Source organism: Acipenser ruthenus, chromosome 3, assembly GCF_902713425.1.
Source record: "Acipenser ruthenus chromosome 3, fAciRut3.2 maternal haplotype, whole genome shotgun sequence".
Lineage (NCBI taxonomy): Eukaryota > Metazoa > Chordata > Actinopteri > Acipenseriformes > Acipenseridae > Acipenser > Acipenser ruthenus.
Genome location: NC_081191.1, coordinates 48750464 through 48771527, shown reverse-complemented (window position 1 = coordinate 48771527; position 21064 = coordinate 48750464). Strand labels below are relative to the sequence as shown.

General features: G+C 44.3%; 1 protein-coding gene across 3 annotated transcripts in view; it reads left to right on the top strand.

Annotated features, from left to right (window-relative positions):
• The window catches only part of ulk4 (unc-51 like kinase 4), a 261384-nt gene that overhangs the window by 212634 nt on the left and 27686 nt on the right, over positions 1-21064 (top strand). For all 3 annotated transcript variants that reach the window (XM_059013181.1, XM_059013174.1, XM_059013164.1), the window contains exon 35: positions 10503-10691. In XM_059013181.1, the coding sequence (XP_058869164.1) occupies positions 10503-10691 (189 nt within the window). The remainder of the gene's footprint in view (positions 1-10502; positions 10692-21064) is intronic.

Sequence of the window (21064 nt, the reverse complement as noted above, 5' to 3'; positions counted from 1 at the left end):
ATCAAAGATGGCTGGCAACGGGCCATATACGAATGGCTTCCAATATACTTCACATTAGATCAAAAAAGCCATGGGACAGTATTTGCATTCCTTTGTAAATCAGTTTGTGACCTAATGTTATATAGGGGCTGCTTGGCACAGTGGATTCACTAAACTGTGCCATTGGGATGCTTTGTTATTTTTCACCAAAATACCAACGTCTACTTTCACTTGTGAAGCTGGATTTAAACTATAGTCCAGAGTCCAGAGCTGAAAGGCATTTGCATTTTGATCATGAATGTTACTCATTGGCATGAGTGATAAAAGACAGCTACTTTCAGTTCAAAGAGAGTACAGTGTAGGCAGAGATACAACTGTAGCATTCCATTTTAAACTCAGCCTCCACAGAACACATTGTGCAGCATCAGCCTCTACTTCCTGCCCTTCTAGCCTTTCTAGAGCTGAGAGTGCTGCATTAGTATGAAGTCAGCGACTTGTCATTCCTTCCCAGGGATCAAGCAACATAAGTTGGCTGACTTTGTGCTCTCCCCCCTGCTGCAATAGCTCTGGCTGGAGTTATTTATTTTTCGTTTTGGCTTTGGCTAAAATTAGTAGACGTTTTATAATATTTATGTACAGTAGTCTCTGCGTATAGGAACACCTCCTAAGAGAGCACTTCGCCTAAGGGAACACCCTTGTGGTGAAACTGATTTTTCCCATTGTAAATGCTCTAGGCTAAAGGAACAGGAACTTCGCTTAAAAGAACACCTTCTTGGCACAGATAGCGACTCGTTCACAATGGATGCAGACTTGTCATCGTAAGAGTGTCTTAAGGGACACTGAACCGGCATCATATCATTGAATTGTTTTGTATTCTGATTTCCACGAGTGCACCTCATCGCTACAAAATGGCATGTAAACAAATGGCAAAATGCGCCGCTGTTTCTTTTGCTACAAAAAAAGTTGGAAATTGTTCGAGCTCTTGAAAAAAACCTGAATCAGACACAAGTTACCAAGCAATTTGGTGTTTCCCACTCTGGTGAGTTGCTTCACCATTCTGTTAAATAATGTGCATGTCTTGTATATTGCTGTTGCATTTTGTAACGTGTGTAGGGGTGCTGTGTTAATTTAATTTGACAGTTAGTTTATTAACATTAAGTTAACATTAAGTAACAGCCATTATTTTTGCCTCTGCCATTGTGATAGCCCAAAACTCACCTACCAGCTAATTTCTTACTAATACATAGCGATTTAAGCTTTTTTACTTAGTTGTTTTGCTTTAGTTTTGTTAATGTTAGTTTGTCTGTTACTTTATTATTATAGTTTATTAACATACACTTGCCTGTTGTTTTGCTTTTACTTATTCATTTCATATGTTGATGCACATGCGTCATGACAAGTAATACACAGTACAGTATTTATTGTGTCTGGTAGCTAACTCCGTCTTAGAGAACACTATGTTTTATTGAAGTGGTTTTTTTTTAGTCTCTGTTTTTACAGAGACTAAGCGCAGGCCTGTCTGTAGTGAGAGCAGCTGCTGGGCTAACCGCAGCAGGACCAAGGTACTTGCTTCGGTTGTGGTTTCTTGCAATCTCACCCAAAGTATCTTGATGCCGTTTTGGTGACAGCTTTAGCATCACCATTACGAAGGCTGTTTTTTTATTCTAACAAGCAGGCTTCCCTCAGTCTCGTGTGAGTACTGTCTGAGGGGTTTTGCTAGTAGCGGTAACTCGTAACCGGTAGACCCGTACCATACGGCACCAAGGTCACCGACTCGTTCAGTTCCCGACCCGGTGCCGACCCGGTACCGTGCCCATTATGTCCCAGTGCTAATGTCACCAAATCGGTCTCGACACAGTATTTTACCACCTGGTGCTAAAGTTAACAAACCGTGGAGTCTGACAGCGCATCCCCGGATTTTCTCTTTGAAATCCAGTCTTCCTGGGATCACCGAACAACAGCTTCTGCTGTTTCCCGGTCAATTGACACCCTATATAGGGTACATGATGCAGAGAAACTGGGCCTGGCCCAATTTCTGCTGGTGGATGTTTCTGTTGCCGCCTTGATCCAGGCGCCTAATTAAGCGCTCCTGTACAAGGACACTAACTGCCCCAACAAACAGTGCAGAGTCTCTGAGGTGATCCTCATGCGCACCTATTCACCCTTTCTGAGAACCACAACAGTTGGATGAGCTGCGCCTGGTTAACAAGAACCTGCTCCGTGTGTCTAAACTCAATGGGCCAGCTGTGGGTAGGGACCTGGCTGTGCTGGTAGCTACACGTAGGTAGCTTTGGCTTTCCCAGGCACGCGTGTCTGACGGGGACAAGGCACCGCTGTTAGACGTCCCGATTACACCAGGGCATACGTTTGGTCCCGTGGTGGACGAGATGCTGCGAGTGAAAAATTATATTAAAATAACGGTAATTGTATTGTTACTGTATTGTGTGAGAATTTTTTTTTTCACAGAAATACTAACGCAGCTGCTGAGCTCAGCTGTCCTGCGTTGGACCAAGACACGCACTTGGGTCAAGCTGCTTGCAGTTTCCCCACAGTGTCTCATTGCCACATTAAGCTCTACTTGCAGAATTAGTGTGAAAACTGTTAAGGCTTTAGCAGTAGTTTTCAAACTGTTGGTTAGCCAAGATCATTATAGGTGGGCATCCCTATAATCATTCCCGTGGTAACTGTAGGTCCCAGACCTGCTCCTGTTCCCTCCAGTACATTGCAGTCACTGGGCTCAGCTCTGCTTCGGGTCTGACTGCTTGAAGTCCTTTGCAATATTTCGTTGCTGCTCTGGTCTCTGCTTGCAGTGCCACTGCGAAGGCTATCAGAGCTTGGACAGCTGGCTTTCTCCAGTCTTGGGGCTATGTTGTGTTAAGCCAGAAACGATACAGGTGGGCATCCCTTTATATTGCTTCTTCGGTAACTGTACGTCACTGATCTACCGCCGTTCTTAGGGAATGAGGTTATCACAATGTTAGTGTACTGTGCCCTGCACCGTACCGTACCGTATCTTGTGTACCATACCGTGTGCACTGTACCTTACCATTTGCAACATACCATGGATACTGTGAATTGTATACCGTACCGTTTGCACTGTACCGTGCATTGTGCACAGTACTGTACCATCTGCACTGTACCGTTGTACCATGCATTGTGCACCGTACCATACCGTTTGCACCGTACCGTGAGTACTGTGCACTGTGCGGGCACTGGGCAGTGTGCACTGTACCGTGTGTACTGTACCGCTTGCACCGTACCGTGACCTGTGCACTATGCCGTACCGTTGGCACCATACTGTGTGTACCGTGCATGGTGCACCATACCGTGGGTACCATGCACCGTGCTAGCACCATACAGTGTACAGTACTGTGCTAGTGCATAGGCACCATACAGGTACTTAGAAGTAACCAAGGCGAGATAGTACCATCCCTGGTTTAGTATCAGCGGATCTGGGCGGAGTGATTTGCCACTGTTGACAGTCTTTTTGGTTACTAGTACCATACGCTATACTGTTATAGTAATTACAGCTAAGCGGTTGTTTAAATTATACACTACTGCTGTTACATTATGCTGGGATTTAATTATTGCGATATATGCAAGACGGCTCTCCTTATGGAGGACAGGCACGGCAGATGCACTGCTTGTGTGGGACCAGAGCATGCTAAGGAAGCACTCGCCAACCGCAACTCCTGTGAGTTTTGTGCATCTTTTTCTAAGCGCATGATGGAGAAGCGAGTATCTCGCAGCTCTGTAGAGCGATCTTTGTCCATTCCACCTGGGCAAGGCTCCCCCCCCATCCATGGCTCAAAAAGATAGGGTTGTATCCTCCCCTGAGGGCTCTGTGCCTAGGGAGAGCAAGAGAACTTCACGTAGGAGACCGCCTTCGCGGTCTTCCTCATCTTCCTCTTCTTCTCCCTCTCCTCCTCCGGCTTCTCCTATCAAGAAGAGAAAGAGAAAGAACCACCAGTCTCATAGACCAGAGAGCTCTGAGCAGCTGGATAATGTCTGGGAGGCGATCTCCCAACAAGGCAACATGTTGGCTGAGCTACTGCGTGAACACACTGCTCCACATGCTCCCGCTGTGCCTGTAGAATAGCAGCAAGAAGAACTGCTGTCTATCGCTGCCTCGGAGGAGATGGCCGATCAAGAGTTCCCTTGGCACAGAGCCAGTAGATGAGATGCAGCAGTGCTCTCACCGTGCACGAGAGTCTACAAAGGAGCTGGTGTGCCTGCTTCCAAATCAACCACCTCTTGTACGTAGACAGGCACAAACTGGAGACCAAGGTTCCAGCAGCCTCAGAGACTAGCTCCTGCTAAAGCCAGAGGGGTTTTTCACAACCGACCTGCGGCTGCGCAAAGGGGAAACTTCAATGAGTTCCGTCGCCAAGCGCAAAGGCAAAAGCCTCAGGCTAAGCCATAAGCAAAGCAGCAACCCTAGCAATTTGCTGCCACAGGCCCTGGGCCCCTAGTCAGGAGTACTGGTGTCAATGCACCACGGACACCTGGATGCTCAATACTGTATAGATCGGCTATTCTCTACAATTGAAACATGGTCCCCCTCCTTTTCGGGGTGTGACTACGTTAGTCACGGGCCCACAAGACACAATGGTGTTGTCTCAGGAGGTGACAGCCCTGCTACAGAAGCGGGCTATTTGCACAGTTCGCCCTTTCGGGAAGAAGGGTTTTACTCCAGATACTTCCTGGTGCCCAAGCGGGATGGTGGCCTCAGACCAATCCTCTACCTCAGACAGGTCAACCTGTATCTGAGTAGACGGAGGTTCAAAATGTTGATTATGCAGCAGCTGTTGCAGTCAATAAGGCCAGACATATATTTTCACATGCACATAAGACCAGGGCACAGGAGGTATCTTAGGTTCACTTTCCAAGGGACAGGGTACAAGTTTCGGGTACTGACATTCATCCTCTCTCTAGCTTGTCCTGTCTTTTCGAAGTGCATGGAGGCTATTCTGGCCCCCATTGAGGCATCAGAGTACTAATTACCTGGACGACTGGCTCATTTGTGCTCAGTCTCCAGTGCAGGCAGTGGCTCACACGGAACTCGTCACCGACCACCTTCATCGGTTGGGTCTGTCAGTGAACCATGCAAAAACAGCCTCCCATTTGGGAGTGCGTCTGGACTCCAGGTCCATGCTGTAAACTCTGTTGAAGGACAGAGTGCAGAGAATAACAAAAAGCTCACAGTAGTTATGTTTCAGAGGCTTGTGGGCTTGATGGGAGCAGCTTCCCAGACCCTTCTTTTGGGTCTCCTGCACATGTGCTCTCTCCAAGCTTGGTTCAACAGCAGGGTTTTTCAGCCCGCATTGAACCCAGGCCGCCCGCTGACATTGTCTCGGCACTGTCTGCAGGCGCTTTCCTGGTGGACACAGCCTGCGCACCAGGGCGGCCTCAGTTCCCCCAGTCTCCATCGGGTAGCCCGCAGGCTATTGCTTTGAGCGCACCATCACCCCCTCTCACAGCGAGCAGTACATCTGCCAGGGGTGACGAATTGAGCAGCGGACCTCCTTTCAAGGGGAGCCCCCAATGCCTCAGAATGGAGACTTCACCCAGATGTGGTGAGCCTCATTTGGCAACGCATGAGGGAGAGTACAGGTGGACCTTTTTGCCTCCCAAGAATCAACTCCAATGTCCCCTCTGGTTCTCCATAAAAGGAGCCGGGGACTTGCTGGCAATAGACCAGTGGCCCAGATACAGCCCCTGAGCGGCCAGCCATGGAGCTTGCCGAAACGCCGTGACCTGCTCAGTCAGGCATGGGGGACATTGTGGCATCCCGACCCATAGAGCCTGCAGCTCTGGGTCTGGCCCCTGAATGGCTGCATTTGAGCCGTCTGGGGCTTTCTAATAGGGTCATTGACACCATGCAGAATACCAGAGCACCGTTCACACATTCCCAGTACGGGTACATGTGGGGTGTTTTTCAGACGTGGTGTCTGCCTCATGGGTTTGACCCCACGACCTGTTCCATGACAGTTATACTTCCATGTTAATGGTCTATCTGGCAGGCATTTTAGCTTGCAATGTCAGAATTGACTCGGTTTCCCCAGGAGCTTACTTCCTGGTGGAGCAATTTGTGATAGGGGCTCAACGGCTTCAGACGCCTATGAAGGACATTGTTCCTCGCTGGAGGTTAAACATGGTGCTTAATGCACTCATGAAGCCTCTGTTTGAGCCCCTGCATTCAGGTGAGCTGAAATATTTATTGCTCAAAGCGTCTTTCTCCATTGCAAATTTTTACAGAGACCAGGACAAGGTTACGCTCTGTTTTTGCCGAAGACGATCTCAGCATTCTGTGGAATTGGAGGCTTCCATCTGCCTGCTTTCCCGTCTAACAGAGTGACAGCTCCATGCGCTGTGCCCAGTTCGATCACTGGCGTACTATGTTGACAGGACGAAACTATTTTTGTCCTGTCTAAGCAGAGGCTGTCCAAATGGATAGCAGACACGGTCAGGACTGCCTATGAGATGGCCAACTTGCCCCCTCCTGAAAAGCTCATGGCCCATTCCACCAGGGGCATGGCAACTTCATGGGCTATATTCCAGGGTGCATCTGTCAAGGACATTTGCAATGCAGCAGTGTAGCCTACTCCCCATACCTTTACTGGGTTCTACAGACTGAAGGTCATGGATCCTCAAAACCCAGGTTTTGGAACTAGAGTGTTAAGGGCGGCTTCTCAGTCGACCCTTACAACATTTTCTTTTGAAAATCTGATTTTTTTCTGGTTAGATGAAAAATCAATGGTTAGGGATGTGAAAGGGATACTTCATCAATTTCATTTTTAATGTATAACCTGTTTAATATTCAACATTTCCAACTGTGAGGTAGTTTATGGGTTACATTTAAAACCCTTTTGTTATCACACAGGGCTTTAAACAGCATCTGCCCTGCTAACCTCTCTGAGCTTCTGCAGAACTATATGCCTGCCGGGTGTCTCAGATCAAGTGCGCAACTATTGTGGCTCCCCGCTTCCAATGCGTGACTTTGGGTGGATGTTCCTTTAGTTGTCTGGCTCCAATGTTATGGAACAACCTCCCCATAAACATCAGAAAAGCTGACAGTTGAAATCAATTTAAATGTCTATTAAAAACCCATCTCTTCAGTGCAGTTGTAATCTAATTTGCAATATAAGGTGAACTGGGTATTTGTTTTTACTGTGTTATTTCTTGATTTTAGTGTTGGTCTTAATTTTTATAATCCACATTTGTATCACTTTTAAATTATATATCACCTAAGGGTACATTATTTTGTTGATATTTTTTATTTATTTATTTATTTTAATTTAGTGTGTCCAATTATGATTTTTTCCCCGATTTTCTCACAATTTGGAATGCCCAAACGCTTTTTTCACCGCAGCAATTCCTCACATGGCTCAGGAAACCACGACCAAACCAGCTTGCTTTTTCACCCAGGAACTCGAGAGCGGATGTCAGCAAGCTACCAACCTCTGTAGGACAAAGGCCAGCCCTGCAGGTGTCAGCTCTGAGCTCACTGGGTGCCTGGCCAGCAGGGTTTGCTATAGAGTGAGGAGGAGAAACAGTCCCTGCTGGTTTTACCTCCTAAACTCACGGGAGTCTCACAGCCAATGCAACGCTCCCTTCGGAGTCCCCAGCAAAGACCGGCCTACTTTGCACAGCCAGGACGTGAACCTGCACTGTATTATTTTTTTTTATTTGTTTATTTAGCAGACGCCTTTATCCAAGGCGACTTACAGAGACTAGGGTGTGTGAACTATGCATCAGCTGCAGAGTCACTTACAATTACGTCTCACCCGAAAGACGGAGCACAAGGAGGTTAAGTGACTAGCTTAGGATCACACAATGAGTCAGTGGCTGAGGTGGGATTTGAACCAGGGACCTCCTGGTTACAAGACCATTTCTTTAACCACTGGACCACACAGCCTCCTTTACTGTATGACTCGCCCTGCGCACCATGCGGCTGTGCTTCTACCAGATGAGCCACTCTGTGACCCTATTTTGTTGATACTTTAAATTAAATGTTTTGTATTTAATTTAATCATTAATGTATTGTCTTATCAATATATTCACTCACGTATGTTCATTTTATTTTATGTAAAGCCTGAAACGGCTTTATTGATGTGAAGAGCGCTATATAAATAAAGATTGATTGACTTCACAAGGACTTTTTTGCAGAAATAATTAGTGAGCTGAAACATTCGTAGAAAATTATAGGCAAACTTTAATTAAAACTGTTTAATATTCAGAAAATGTCAATAGATTATGTTATTCTTGCTTGGTGATTGCATTCCTTGGTGATGAGAATTGCTGGTTATGCATGTGTGAGGCTGTTCTACTAGCTTATTATAGCTACTTCTTTCAGCAGGTCTTATTAGCAGATATATTAGGGTTATGAGTGTGCAACCCCATGATTGCAGTGGAAATCACATCATTCATAATATGAAATTAAATTATTGAGTGAAAAATTGAAAACCAGATTTGTTATGAAAAAAAGCATTTGAAAAAAAAAGGATGGGAGCTTTTCTGAAACCTGCAAAGTTTCAGTTTGCTCTGAGACAGATGTGTTTTACGGTTGTGCTGCACACATAATTTACAACAATAACTAAATGTTTTATGGTAATTGGTTTCTAAATAGGTCAAATAATTCATGCTCTTCTATTACCCTACTGTGATTTATATGATAATTAACCAAACTCCAAACCTGAAAGTGACTTGCAAGCAAGCAGAACAAAAATGAAATACCAAACACCAGCTTTATAATGAAGGACTGCAGTAGCTAACTAATAATGTTTTGTAGTAGTATGACAAAATACACTTTTTACAAATGGTGTCCAAAACTGCATTATACAAGCTGTATTTTTTCATCAACAATTTTTATTGATTTTTCAACAAATCACACAAAACATTATGATATGTATTCAGCTATCACAATAATTATTTCAGTTTGTATTTGAGCTTATAATACATGTGTATATGACATACAGCAAGACCTTGTGAATACAGTATTATAGATTGCATCCAAACAGGTGACAATCAGGAATACAAGTGCTATATCCTCTTGATATGGCTGACAGAAAAGGATTCCAGGTTTTAGTGAAACCATTACTTTTGTTGGATAGTCTAGCTAGCATCTGTTCATAAGAGGCAGTTTCAATCATGGAATCTATCTTTATATTTTGGACAGGTGGGGCTCTTCCAATTAGGATCATCAACCTGGCTGCAGAGATAATGCCCACCATGATCAAATTGAATTGGTTATTTGTCACCCCTGGAATCTCGGATCTGTCTCATGGGAGGCACAGTCTGGGTGAAGCTGGTAGAGACTCCCCCAGCCATGTCCCCAAACTATTTAGAACTTTATGCCAGAATGGCAAGACCACTGGTCATTCCCATGTAGCATGCAAGAACGCGCCAACCTTCCCCCTGCATCTCCAGCACAAATAACTGCTCAGTATACCTACCTGCTCTGTGGAGCCTTGTAGGGGTCCAGTAATATCTATGTAGTATTTTGTATTGTATACATTTTCCTCTCACCTCCCTAATACTAGCCCTAGAAATTGACAGAATGTTTAACCACGTCTCGTCATCAGTTACGCAGTTTAAATCTCTCTGCCAGATAGTTTTGAGGTTTCAACAATCACCACCACACATGGTATTAAATGTATTATAGCATTCTTCTACAAGTTCTGTAAAATACTGCTCAATCACTGATTTCTTTGTGCTGGAGATGCAGACCAAGACACCAGTGGCACAGTCTCTGAGTTGCAAATATCTCAAAACTGTTCCTGACCAATTAAGTTATACTTAGTTATCAATTCCTGGTATGACATAAACACCCCATCGTTGTATAAGTCACCCAACACCCGTATTCCGTATTTAAAAAAATGACTCTTTCCTATGCGAATTACAGGATTGCACCATATGGGTGAAGTAGTCTGTTTAAATTGGGAGAGATTGAACATTTTATGTACTTTTGTCAATATCTCTTTTTGAGTGTTCTAAAATTGGGTTAGCACTGTCAATCCCATGCTTTTCTGGGGCCTGTTACAATAAAACATCAATGGGGCAAAAAGGGTGAGTGAGTGACTTTTCTATTTGAACCCAATTCAAGTGCACGCCAGTGCTGCACCAGTGTCTAGCTGACATGGCCATTTCAAATGCTGTATTATATAGTTCGATGTTAGGGAGAGCCAGGCCCCCTCTACACCTTGATGCAAATAATGTTGTGTACAAGTTATATTAATCACAGAAACACATAAACAATAATACATATAAATAGTTAAAAATAATTCTAAAACTGGTTAATTAAAGGTCTTTAACAATTGCTTAAGTCTTTAACATTCAAACATGTTTTATATAATTTGACCAGAACAGTAAATCAACAGTAAAAATGTCATTGGTCCACAAAGCCTGTGGCATCTGCTTCTGGACTCAATTTTGAACATTGATTATTCAAAAGGACTGGTGCTGTCAGCTGAGTTGATGTTGTAACTTACTGCTAAATTTCTTTTTTTTCTTTTCTTTTCTAGCTACCAAATGATGACCCTGAGGTATATGAAGGTGTGATTCAGTGCCTGTCTTTATTAGTGCAGCTGTATGGAGGAGGTGACAACCCTGAATGCATGTCCCCAGAAAACATTCACAGCTTTGCCGAGACATTGACATCACATCAAGACCCAAAGCAACAAAAGCTTCTCCTACAGATTATTAAGCGTTTGGTAAGTAATTGCAGGCAAATGGACCATTTGTCACCAGTACTGTAGGGTGGTTTGTTTTCCAAGTATTGCCTCCACACACAGTAATAATAACGCTGTCAGCTGGAATAACTAAGTTCCAGCACTGCAGTTTCATGCAGTAGACTGAAATTTCTCACCCATATGAAAACTTCAGTTGGAATAATAATGATAGCTGGAGGCCACAGATTGTTATCCCCTGAAATGTGTTACAGTACAGTCAGTGCAGAAAATAGTGGTTGTTGTAGTAATGTTACAGTTAGCTGTATGTTCAAAAAACTAAAGTTATTGTAGCACTTCAACCATTTCAAAACTATAACAAAACAGTAAATGACACCAAAATCAAGCCTACTTTTTAATTTTTGTCTCTAGTAAATCATTCAGTTTGTGACCTTTGATGAAAGTACCTATAACAACAGACTGTAGCGATCTCGGTTAACGCAGGCAGCCGCATCACACAGAGCGAGGCAATCCACACACAGGTGGTGCGCGGGCGCGAACCCGGGACCTCATGCGCTGAAGCATAGCGCTGATACCGCTGTACAAAAGAGCTGGTTCTTTTGCACGGAGCGTATATCCGGCGTATGTCTCTGTGTGTGATTACGTCACATACCAGCCCTGCTGCTGCTTTCCCCCCGTGCACGCTACAATACTTTCATAGTCACATAAACACCTGTTATATATTTCAGTTCTGCATCTATAGACGTGCTTTTAATGGTAATAGGTGGTGATATTTGTTTGCATCAGACATTTATAACAGTGTAATATGTGTTCCCTATCAAGTATGAAATGTAATCATTACCTACTGAGTATTTAACCTAAAGACCCTGTAACCTGAATAAGATATATCAAAGCTACACATAGTGCCTGTGATGCAGTGGTGCCCCCCCCCCCCCCCCAAATGACATAAAAGGACTGCTGACCAAACATCGTCATCATTTTTCCTTTAATCCGACCTGAAAGCAGGATAGATCTACGAACAGATGTGTCATTACTTATATCTGCTTATTCGTTTGTGTATTACAATATTAATGTGATTTATTGTTACATGCTTATAGTAATTACTACTTACACGTATTGTGCACTCAGCCGTGGTTTTCGTTAGTTCAACAGCGGCCTTGTGCCCCGTGCAAAGCAGGTGACTCCGTTGCCCCTTCCCCGGGATCAAACAACCTTAATTCGGCTACTTGTGTTCTCTCTCTCGGGCTGCTAGTTTCGTTTTGAAGTTTAAAAATAAAATGTTGTGGTTTATTACAGAAATTGTATTAAATTAACGGTAATCGAATTGTTACTGTTTTGTGTGAGAATTTGTGTATTTTTCAGTTTTTTTTTCACAGAAATACAAGCTCAGCTGCTGGTCTCAGCAGTCCTGCGTTTGACTGAGATGCGCGCTTCGGGCTAAGCTGCTTGCAGCTTCACCCACATTGTCTCGTTGCCACATTAGTTCTGCTTGCAGAATTATTGTGAAGACTGTTAGGGCTTTGACAGTAGGCTTCCATCAGTCTTAGGACTGTGTTGGTTTGCCTGAAGTGCTATAGGTGGGCACCTCTATAGTCTGCTTAAGTGGTAACTGTAGGTCCAGGCCTACCTCGTTCCTGTCGGTACAAGTACTGTACAACGAACAAGGTTACCATTCTGATTCACTACGCAGTTGCTAAACTTAGCTCTGCGTCGGGTCTGATTGCTTGCAGTCCTTCCCGCAGTGTTTCCTTGCCGCCTTGGTCCCTGCTTACAGTACCATTGTGAAGGCTGTCAGGGCTCTGACAGCAGGCTTTCCCCAGTCTAGCCTGAAGCTATATAGGTGGGCACCCCTATATATTGCTTCTGCAGTAACTGTGAGTCACAGACCTGCCCCGTTTCTGACCCGATATACATACCGAACAGTGAACGAGTTTACTGCTCCGGGGTACCGGAACCGTACCGTACTGAGTGTACCATCGAACAGGCAGCATTTAAGGTACCGTATGATCCCTCTATCTGCAGGGACAGCTCCTCGCTTGCTACGGCATAAATCATATCTGCAGCTGCTTCGTATTTCCTATGGAAACTCCCTATTTTACGGGACCAGATTTCTTGTGCCTTATCTACTATAACATCCATTGGGGACACAGAGTTCTCAACCAAACGGCTAACTCTCCTATCACTGGATGCAAGCCATTCTAATGCAAATGTCTAAACTGTACCATTTTATCACGAATCCTCACCTGGACCACAACCTGCTTGGTATGTGCGCTTAAGCTCACTGTAAAAATCACGAGGATCTTCCTTTTCCCTACATTCCATGTTGTAAGCCCAAGTTAGAGCTACACCTGGGTTGGAAAAGGGGGAGTATTTCTTTATTAACTCCTGACATAATTTCTCAAAGTTATTTTGCGTTTCCTCCAGTAAAATTATTTATCCAGGCAGAATGCAGTAACCTTTGCTTAAGAAAAAATGACTTGTGCTCCTCTCCTACAATTCCAGCCGATTTAATAAAACCTCTAGTTGTAGCGATGAAGTCTTCTATATGATTATCCTTTTTTGTCGGGTCGAACTGTGGAACTTTTACAGTCATGCTTAACAGTTCAATGAATGTCATTCTAGACTCTAACTGTGTTCTGTGTGTCTCTTGTGAAAGCCAGGTGTATTCGGGTGCTGGTCTCGTGGAGAAAGCACTGACAACTCCGGCTCCTCTGCGCGTGTATTGCAGGTATCTCTGGGATATTGAAAACCTGGAGTGCTAGCCTGTGGGTTTCAAGGAGGCAGTGCTGCAGACTCATCCTCCTTGGCATCAGCCTTAGTTCTATCCCAAGTTACCATTGCATTCTCATGTTCCAACTCTCCAATTCTATGTTTTAATGTAGCCTTCTCACTGACCAAAAGTCACAGAGTCACTTACAATTACGTCTCACCCGAAAGACGGGCACTGCGGCAATAAATTTGATAAATGTGGTTTGCAGAAAGATTACTTTACTGCTCTGTGATTTTCTGTTCCAACAACGCTGTTATACGCTGTTAGAAGGGAAAAGCAACTACTTTACAACACTCTGGTTTCATATTCCATATTCATATTCTGTTTGTTATACGCAACTGGAAGGGAAAAACCACTACTACAAATTAAATTCCAAGTTTAATTCTTTGTGTCTGTATGTTCATATTATTTGATTAGTTCTGTTATTAATAATATTTAATTAACATGTTACAAAGATCGAGGATTTACTATGAACACACATACACATGCTAGACACAAGGAATATTTAATCAATGGTAGTATTTTATTAAGTACGCAAATAATAACAGAAATCAGAAAAGTCAGAAAGTAAATCTTTTAGTCTCTGAACACCAAACACAAGTCCAAATCTCTCACTGCACTCATGCTGGCTAGCAGGCAATTGAAATATGACACCGCCTGTCTCCTCACACACAAAGCAGCCACTGCAGCAGCTCAAGCAAGCTGTGATGTAGCTAGTAAATTGCTCACACACACACACACCCGCCCACATACAAGCACAGCCTCAACTGAAACAATGCAGACAATCTTAGAATATATCACATTAAACTTATTGATGGTATATAGATTAAGGATATGGCAAGTTTACTTTTATAGAAATTCTTCATACAACAATATGAGGTAGATTACTGTGACAAGCAGGCTGTAGTGGATGACTTCAGACCAGAAAGGAATACACAGAGACAGTCGTGGGTGGAGTTGAAACTGAGTCACGGCAGCGCTCAGTGTTTTAATGAAACAAATAAGATTTAAACAAAAACAGCACACGGCACTTTACGCCAAAATAAACAGACGAACAAAACGATAAAACAGTAAACAGACACGAACAGACAAACAAACACGGTGAGTTTAAACTTATATTTACTTTTACTTAGTTTTACTTTCTCTCCTTTCCACACCTGTTCTCCACTCACCGAACACACACCCCCAAGTGAGTGAAACGTGCATCTATATATACTGTTGTGCCAGGATTCAATTACTAAATTATTCACTTGAATCCCAGCACGTGAATTAATTATGTGCAACCTCGTGCTCACATATTAAATACTTTAAATGCACGTGAAGTGAAGTGCAATCCCCGTGCTTAAATACAATTATACATTTTAAATACTTGTGCTCATTACCCACATTATAACCCGTGTACCAACTACAATACACCAACATTAACAAACACAACATACAACATAAAACACAAGAATACACACGGGCGGGGCACATTGCCACAATTACTTAGAATTACTTCATCAAGTTTCACTAAAAGTTATTTTGCACGCACAATGTGCAAACGAAATAATTAACAGTTCAATTCTATGTGAATGTGTTGCAATTAATTAATTTAGTTCCATGAAAGGAAAATGTAACTGGAATTGTACTGAACGGTTCCTTGAAGCTTAGACTTTTGGTCCGCTGGTTTGGAAACTCAATCTGTTGACGTGTCCAGTACAAAAGCTCTCCTCTCAGCAACAAAGTCTTCAATCCTACATTGGATCAAACTCTGCAACAAAGCTTTCAATTCTCGATAGAATTAACAAACAGCTGCAACAAAGTCTTCAGTGCTCGGTATAGGATCCACAACAGCGCCCGTCCGCTCTGTCCTCTTCGCTGAATCTTTTAGTTACGCAGGTAGCAGGGCACAGTTTCTTTTGGATACTGTGGTTTTAGGTGTACAGCAGACCCAGACTGGTTTGTCTGATAACAGTCTCTGTAAGTTGTACGGCAGTCCTCCAACCGGACCTCACTCTCGTTGTTGGTGGTCGTTGACTCGCTTGCAGCTTGCTTCCTCTCCTTGGGTGCATTTTCAGGCAGAGTCTCTGAGTTGCAGCTTTGCTTAGCAGAGTGACAGCACCTTGTTTAGCATTCGATGTGGAGCGCAAAATGTTTAGTTTTGCTTGGATATTTATAGTCTTTATCACTCTGCTTGGTAGCCACTTTCATGAGATCATTTGTGTATCTTGCCTTTTAACTCATGAATCTTTGAGATTTGTCTTTTGTCTGCTTCCTTTCGTCAAACAGCTTGTTGTTGCAGTTGGGACTTGTTGACATCTATATTTTGTGTCTTCCTTGCACCAAACCGCTTGTGGTTGCAGTTTACGGTCTTTTCACTGTCCTTTCAGCCTCACCCAGTCCGGATGCCCCCCTCTTAGCCCTGGTCATCTTCAGTTCAGTATTCCTGCCAGGAACCAAGGGGCCCTTTTCTTAAGACACAGCAGTTAGCGTTTTTCCTAAGACACAGCAGTTTCATTAATTAGTCCAGTTATATCATTAATACACGTTCATGTATTAATATCATATTGAGGGAATATGTCCCACAGTACCGTACCGAAGGTACCACCACCGAGCGGTGTATCACCACCGAGTGTACCACCACCGAACCGTACCGTGCAAGGGTACTGTAGCACTAGTGCTCAGGCACCATGCGGCTGTGAACCAATCGTTTCATCTCGGTTCATTTTACTGTCTGCTCGGTTCAACCTCGGTTCATCACCGTTCAGACTCGATTCAGAGTTGGTATTGTGGTACAAACAGTGATACCATCCCTGGTCCAGTACCAGCGGTCCCGGTTTGAGGCTCAACTCGTGCTGTTTTTATCTTTTCATAGTACTTTTGCCCGTAACGTACTGTACAATGGCATTGCTGCTTGTGTTGTCTGACACAGCTGGGTTTTGGTTAAAAGTACTGAAAAGTGCAAGCTGAGGCAGCAACTGTACATTCTTACGGTACATTGCTTTCTATTTGCATAATGGCTGGGTTTTATCCATGTGACACATGCACTGCCAGCCTGCCTGTGGACAAGCAGATGCTCTTGCTGCCTGAGGCAGCAGCACACAAAGGAGGCACTGGTATACCACATTTCAGCAAATTTTTTCTGAATTCTCCAAGTGTACGTTGGAAAAAATTTTCTCCTGCAGCTCTACAGAATACTCTGCCTCCCTCACCTGTACGGTGTTCAGGTGGGTGTGTCCTCACCGCATGGCTCTGTGCCAATGGTGAGCCACGCACCCGAGAATAGAGAAGCTCTGGGCAGCAGTTTCGCACAGGCACGCGTTTGCTCCGTTCCATCTGGTTCCAGCCCGCTACCGACCGGTGTTTACATCCCAGTGTGGTACCTAGCAGGCCTTGTTGACAGTCCTGTTGCTGTCTTCAGCAGCTGAGGCAGCACCTGTACATTCTTACTGTACATTGCCTGGGTTTTTATCCCTGTGCCAGCAGATTCAGGGATCAGCATAGCCAGCTGCGCTTGCGGCCAGACCACCGTCCAGCATGGAGTCAAGAGCCTCAGGCCAAGCCACAAGGTGAGCTGCGGCCCTAGGGGTTTGCTGCCACAGGTCCAGGGCCCCTTCTCAGGGAGCAATCTGGAGTATTGGTGTTATCTGAGTGCTTACTACCGTTCAGACCAGCTACACGCTGCAGTTTAAGCACAGCCCCCTTCACTGCAGCATCAGTCACAGACCCACAGGACGCCGCTGTGGTGTCTCAGGAGGTAGCAGCTGTGCTGCAAAAACAGGATATTCATATGGTGCACCTCCTTCAATTGGAGCATGGGTTCTACTCCATGCCCAAGCGGGATGGTGGTCTCAGACCAATCCTTGACCTCAGGCAGGTAAACCTGTTCTGAGCCGAAGGAGGTTCAAAATGTGACAATGCAACAGCGAAGTTGCAGTCATTCAGGCCAGGCGATTGGTTCACCACGGTGGACCTCAAAGATGCCTGTTTCCGTATCCCCATGAAAACCGACGCACTTAAGTACCTGCTGTTTGCCTTTCACGGAACAGCATACAAATTCAGGGTCTTGCTGTTTGGCCTTTTCGAAGTGCATGGAGGCTATCCTGGCCCTATTGAGACTCAGAGGCATCAGAGTATTCAATTACCTGGACGACTGGCTCATTTGTGTTCAGTCTCCAGTGGAGGCAGAGGCCCACACGAAACTCGTCACAGACCACCTTCATCGGTTAGGCCTGTCAATGAATCGTGCAAAGAGCCAGTTCACAACCTTGCAGACAGCCTCCTATTTGGGAGTGCACCTGGACTCCAGGTCCATGCTGTCCACTCTATCGGACAACAGGGTGCAGAGAATGGCCGCTTGTCTGAAGCTTTTTCAGCTTAACAGAAAGCTCGCAGTAGTGACATTCCAGAGGCTTCTGGGCTTAATGGCAGCAGCTTCCCAGACACTTACGTGGGTCTCCTGCGCATATGCCGTCTCCAAGCCTGGTTCAACAGCAGGGTTTTTCAGGCTGCATTGAAGCGTGGACGCCTGGTGACAGTGTCTTGTCACTATCTAAAGGCGTTTTCTTGGTGGACACAGCCTGCCCATCTGTGCTTAGGCGTAGCGCTGGGCATCGTCACCAGAAGGGAGGTCATCGCCAGGGACGCGTCCAGCCTCGGCTGAGGTGCTGTGTGGAATGGTAGGAGAGCGCAAGGAGTATGAAACCCCATGTGGCAGGGACTCCATATAAATATTTTGTAGCTGGAGGCAGTGTTTCTAGCCTTGCAGTATTGTTTTACAGGAGGTTCAAGGAAGACACATGTTTTTCCGGACATACAGCACTACCGTGGTGGCTTATATAAACCACCAGGGCAGCCTCAGGTCTCCCAGTCACCATCGAGTAGCCTGCAAGTTCTTGCTCTGGGCGCACGATCAACTCCACTCCCTGTGAGTAGTATACCTGCCCTGGGTGTTCCAAATGCCTCCGTTGCCAAATGAGGCTCACCACTGCCGAAGGTGGTGAGCCTCATTTGGCAACGGTTCGGGAGAGCAGAGATGGACCTCCCAGGAATCGACCCATTGTCCCCGCTGGTTCTCCATAACAGAAGCATTATGAAGTACTTATACCAGGATTTTTTTTTTCCCCCAATTATTTTGCAACATTTCATATGGCAATAAGTCGATATTTCATAACCAACAAACATTTCAGGTTTTCTAAATGAAAGTACAATATTTCAGAATTTTGTAAACGCTTTAGCTAAAATCTGCCAGTCTATGGTAACTTGTTGAACTTGTTGTTCTGTTTGTTCTATTTCACTCTTGCTGTGGCCGCACTGAAAAAACGAGTGGATTTTCTTCTGCGACATTTTACAGTATTGGCTAACAGTTTTGTTTTTTAATTCGCACGCACAAGCTTACCGCTTTCACTGCGGATGCAAAGGTTTGAGCAGAACTCTGTAGTTGTGAAAGCGTAGCAGCAGAAGCTGTCAGATTGCAAAGAATAATGTGAGGCTGAAAGCTACAGCAGCACCTAGTACAGCCTCATAAAGCGGTCTGGGTTACCATGGTAACTGACACGCAACATGAAACTGAGGCGTGGAATGGCTGAGTGCATTTATGTCGCCTACCACAGGATGAGGACATTGCCGAGTCAATGAATCGATGAGGCTGAGGTGCTGATCTGATCAGCAGCAGTGACTCTATGGTTTAGTGATCCCTTCTTTTAAAGAACGAGACGTTGTGTGTGACTTTAACAAAAGGGATTTTTTTATAGTACAAACAGAAACGATCATCACTAGTGACGATTCCACTTTTTTTTTGTCGTCACTTTCAAAAAGCATTCGCAAATTACGAGAGTGACGAGCGACAGCGAAACCCCTGGATGTGGTGCTTGCGTATGGGCTTTGACCCCACGACCTGTACCATGGCAATTATACTGCATTTTTTTGGAGGACCGGTATGATGAGGGAAAATCCTCCTCTAAATTTAAATGTCTATTTGGCAGCTATTTCAACTTGCCATATGAAAATATATTCAGTCTCGCTTCCTGGTGGGGCAAAACCTTTTGAAAGTGGTTAGGCGGCTTCGGTCGCCTATGCTGAACACTATCTCTGCATTCCATGTCAACCGGTCTGTATTTGGAGGCTTCTTTCCACCTTCCAGTCTGACAGGGAGCTGCATGCGCTCTGCCCAGTAAAGGCCTTGGCGTGCTGTGCTGACAGGATAAAAAGTTGGAGGCAGTCCGGACGATGTGTTGTCTGCTCTGGGACAAAGATCAAGCCCATGATCAAGCCCTGTCAAGTCAGAGGCTGTCCAAATGGATAGCAGACACATGCAGAACTGCCTATGAGCTGGCCAACTTGCCCCCTCCAGAAAAACTTGCTGCCCATTCCTTCAGGGGCATGACAATTCGTGGCTTTATTCCAGGGTGCATCTGTCAATGGAATTTGCAATGCAGCGGTGTGGGCAACTACCCATATTTTTACTAGGTTCTACAGATAGGTCGTGGATCAACAAAACCCTGATTTTTGGAAGTAGAGTATTAAGGGCGGCTTCTGAGTCAACCCTTACAAATTTACTGGGGTTCCTAATGTTAACGCGCATTGTGGCCTTTGGCTTAGCCTTGTAGCATTCCAGTTGGTCTGCAATATTGCCTTGCGACAGCTTTGGTATTTTTACCCATGAGGTAGAAATTAACCTTCAAGGTCGCTGCGTCCATGATTGCAGCAGTCTTGAAGAAAAAATGATGACGATGTTTTTGTCTTTGTTTTTGTTTTTGTTTTTGTCTTTTATGCCCTTGGGGGGCGGGCATTACTGCGTCACAGACACTACGTGCAGCTTTGATATATCTTATTCGGGTTCCAGGGGCTGTAGGTTAAATACCCATTAGGCAATGGTTACATTTCTATTTCAGGGAACCAGGGTTATGATAATAACCTAATGTTCTTGCTAAATGGGTTGCCTTCACCTTGGGTAATTGTGTAAAAGCTATTGGCTAGTTACACTAAAAATGTAAAGTCTCAAAGGACACTCCAATATAGAGGTATTTAACATTAGGAGGTTGCTTAGCAAACTTAAGCCATTACATGTCCGGGCTGTGTGACAACACAGCATACAAGTGATATTCTATTAGCCTGTAATTAAAATGCTGTGGAAATAATGTATTTTAAAAGGGAGGTATTTTGTGATGGAGCAAGTCCTGTATTGAAATAGATTAGTATGCTGTTATTCGTTTCTACTTTAGTTTTAGGCCAGACAGATGTCACCAAATTACTTTGAAAGTTGATGGTAAGGACAATAAGTGGATGCTGTAAATAACTGCATTACGTTTGTACCAAGTTAGGAAATGTGTTTTAACAGATTTCAATGCTTTACTTTCCAGTTTCAGGTTGATATCCCACAGCTGCTTCCCTATTGCATTGATTATTCTTCATTAGATATAGCATGTAATTGTGCAATGTATGCTCTTTCATAAAACTTATGAAGCAATTGTTGTTTTCGTAATGGAAAAAAAATATGTGCTTGCAAAATAGAGTACATAAAATATTCCACTAGTGTGCTGAAACAGTGTCGTAAAAAGACTAGCATGAATGGGTACATAGTTAATCCTTGTTTTTCCCAGAGTGTTGTCTCATTAAGACAATGCTTGCTTGCTGAACTGTTTTA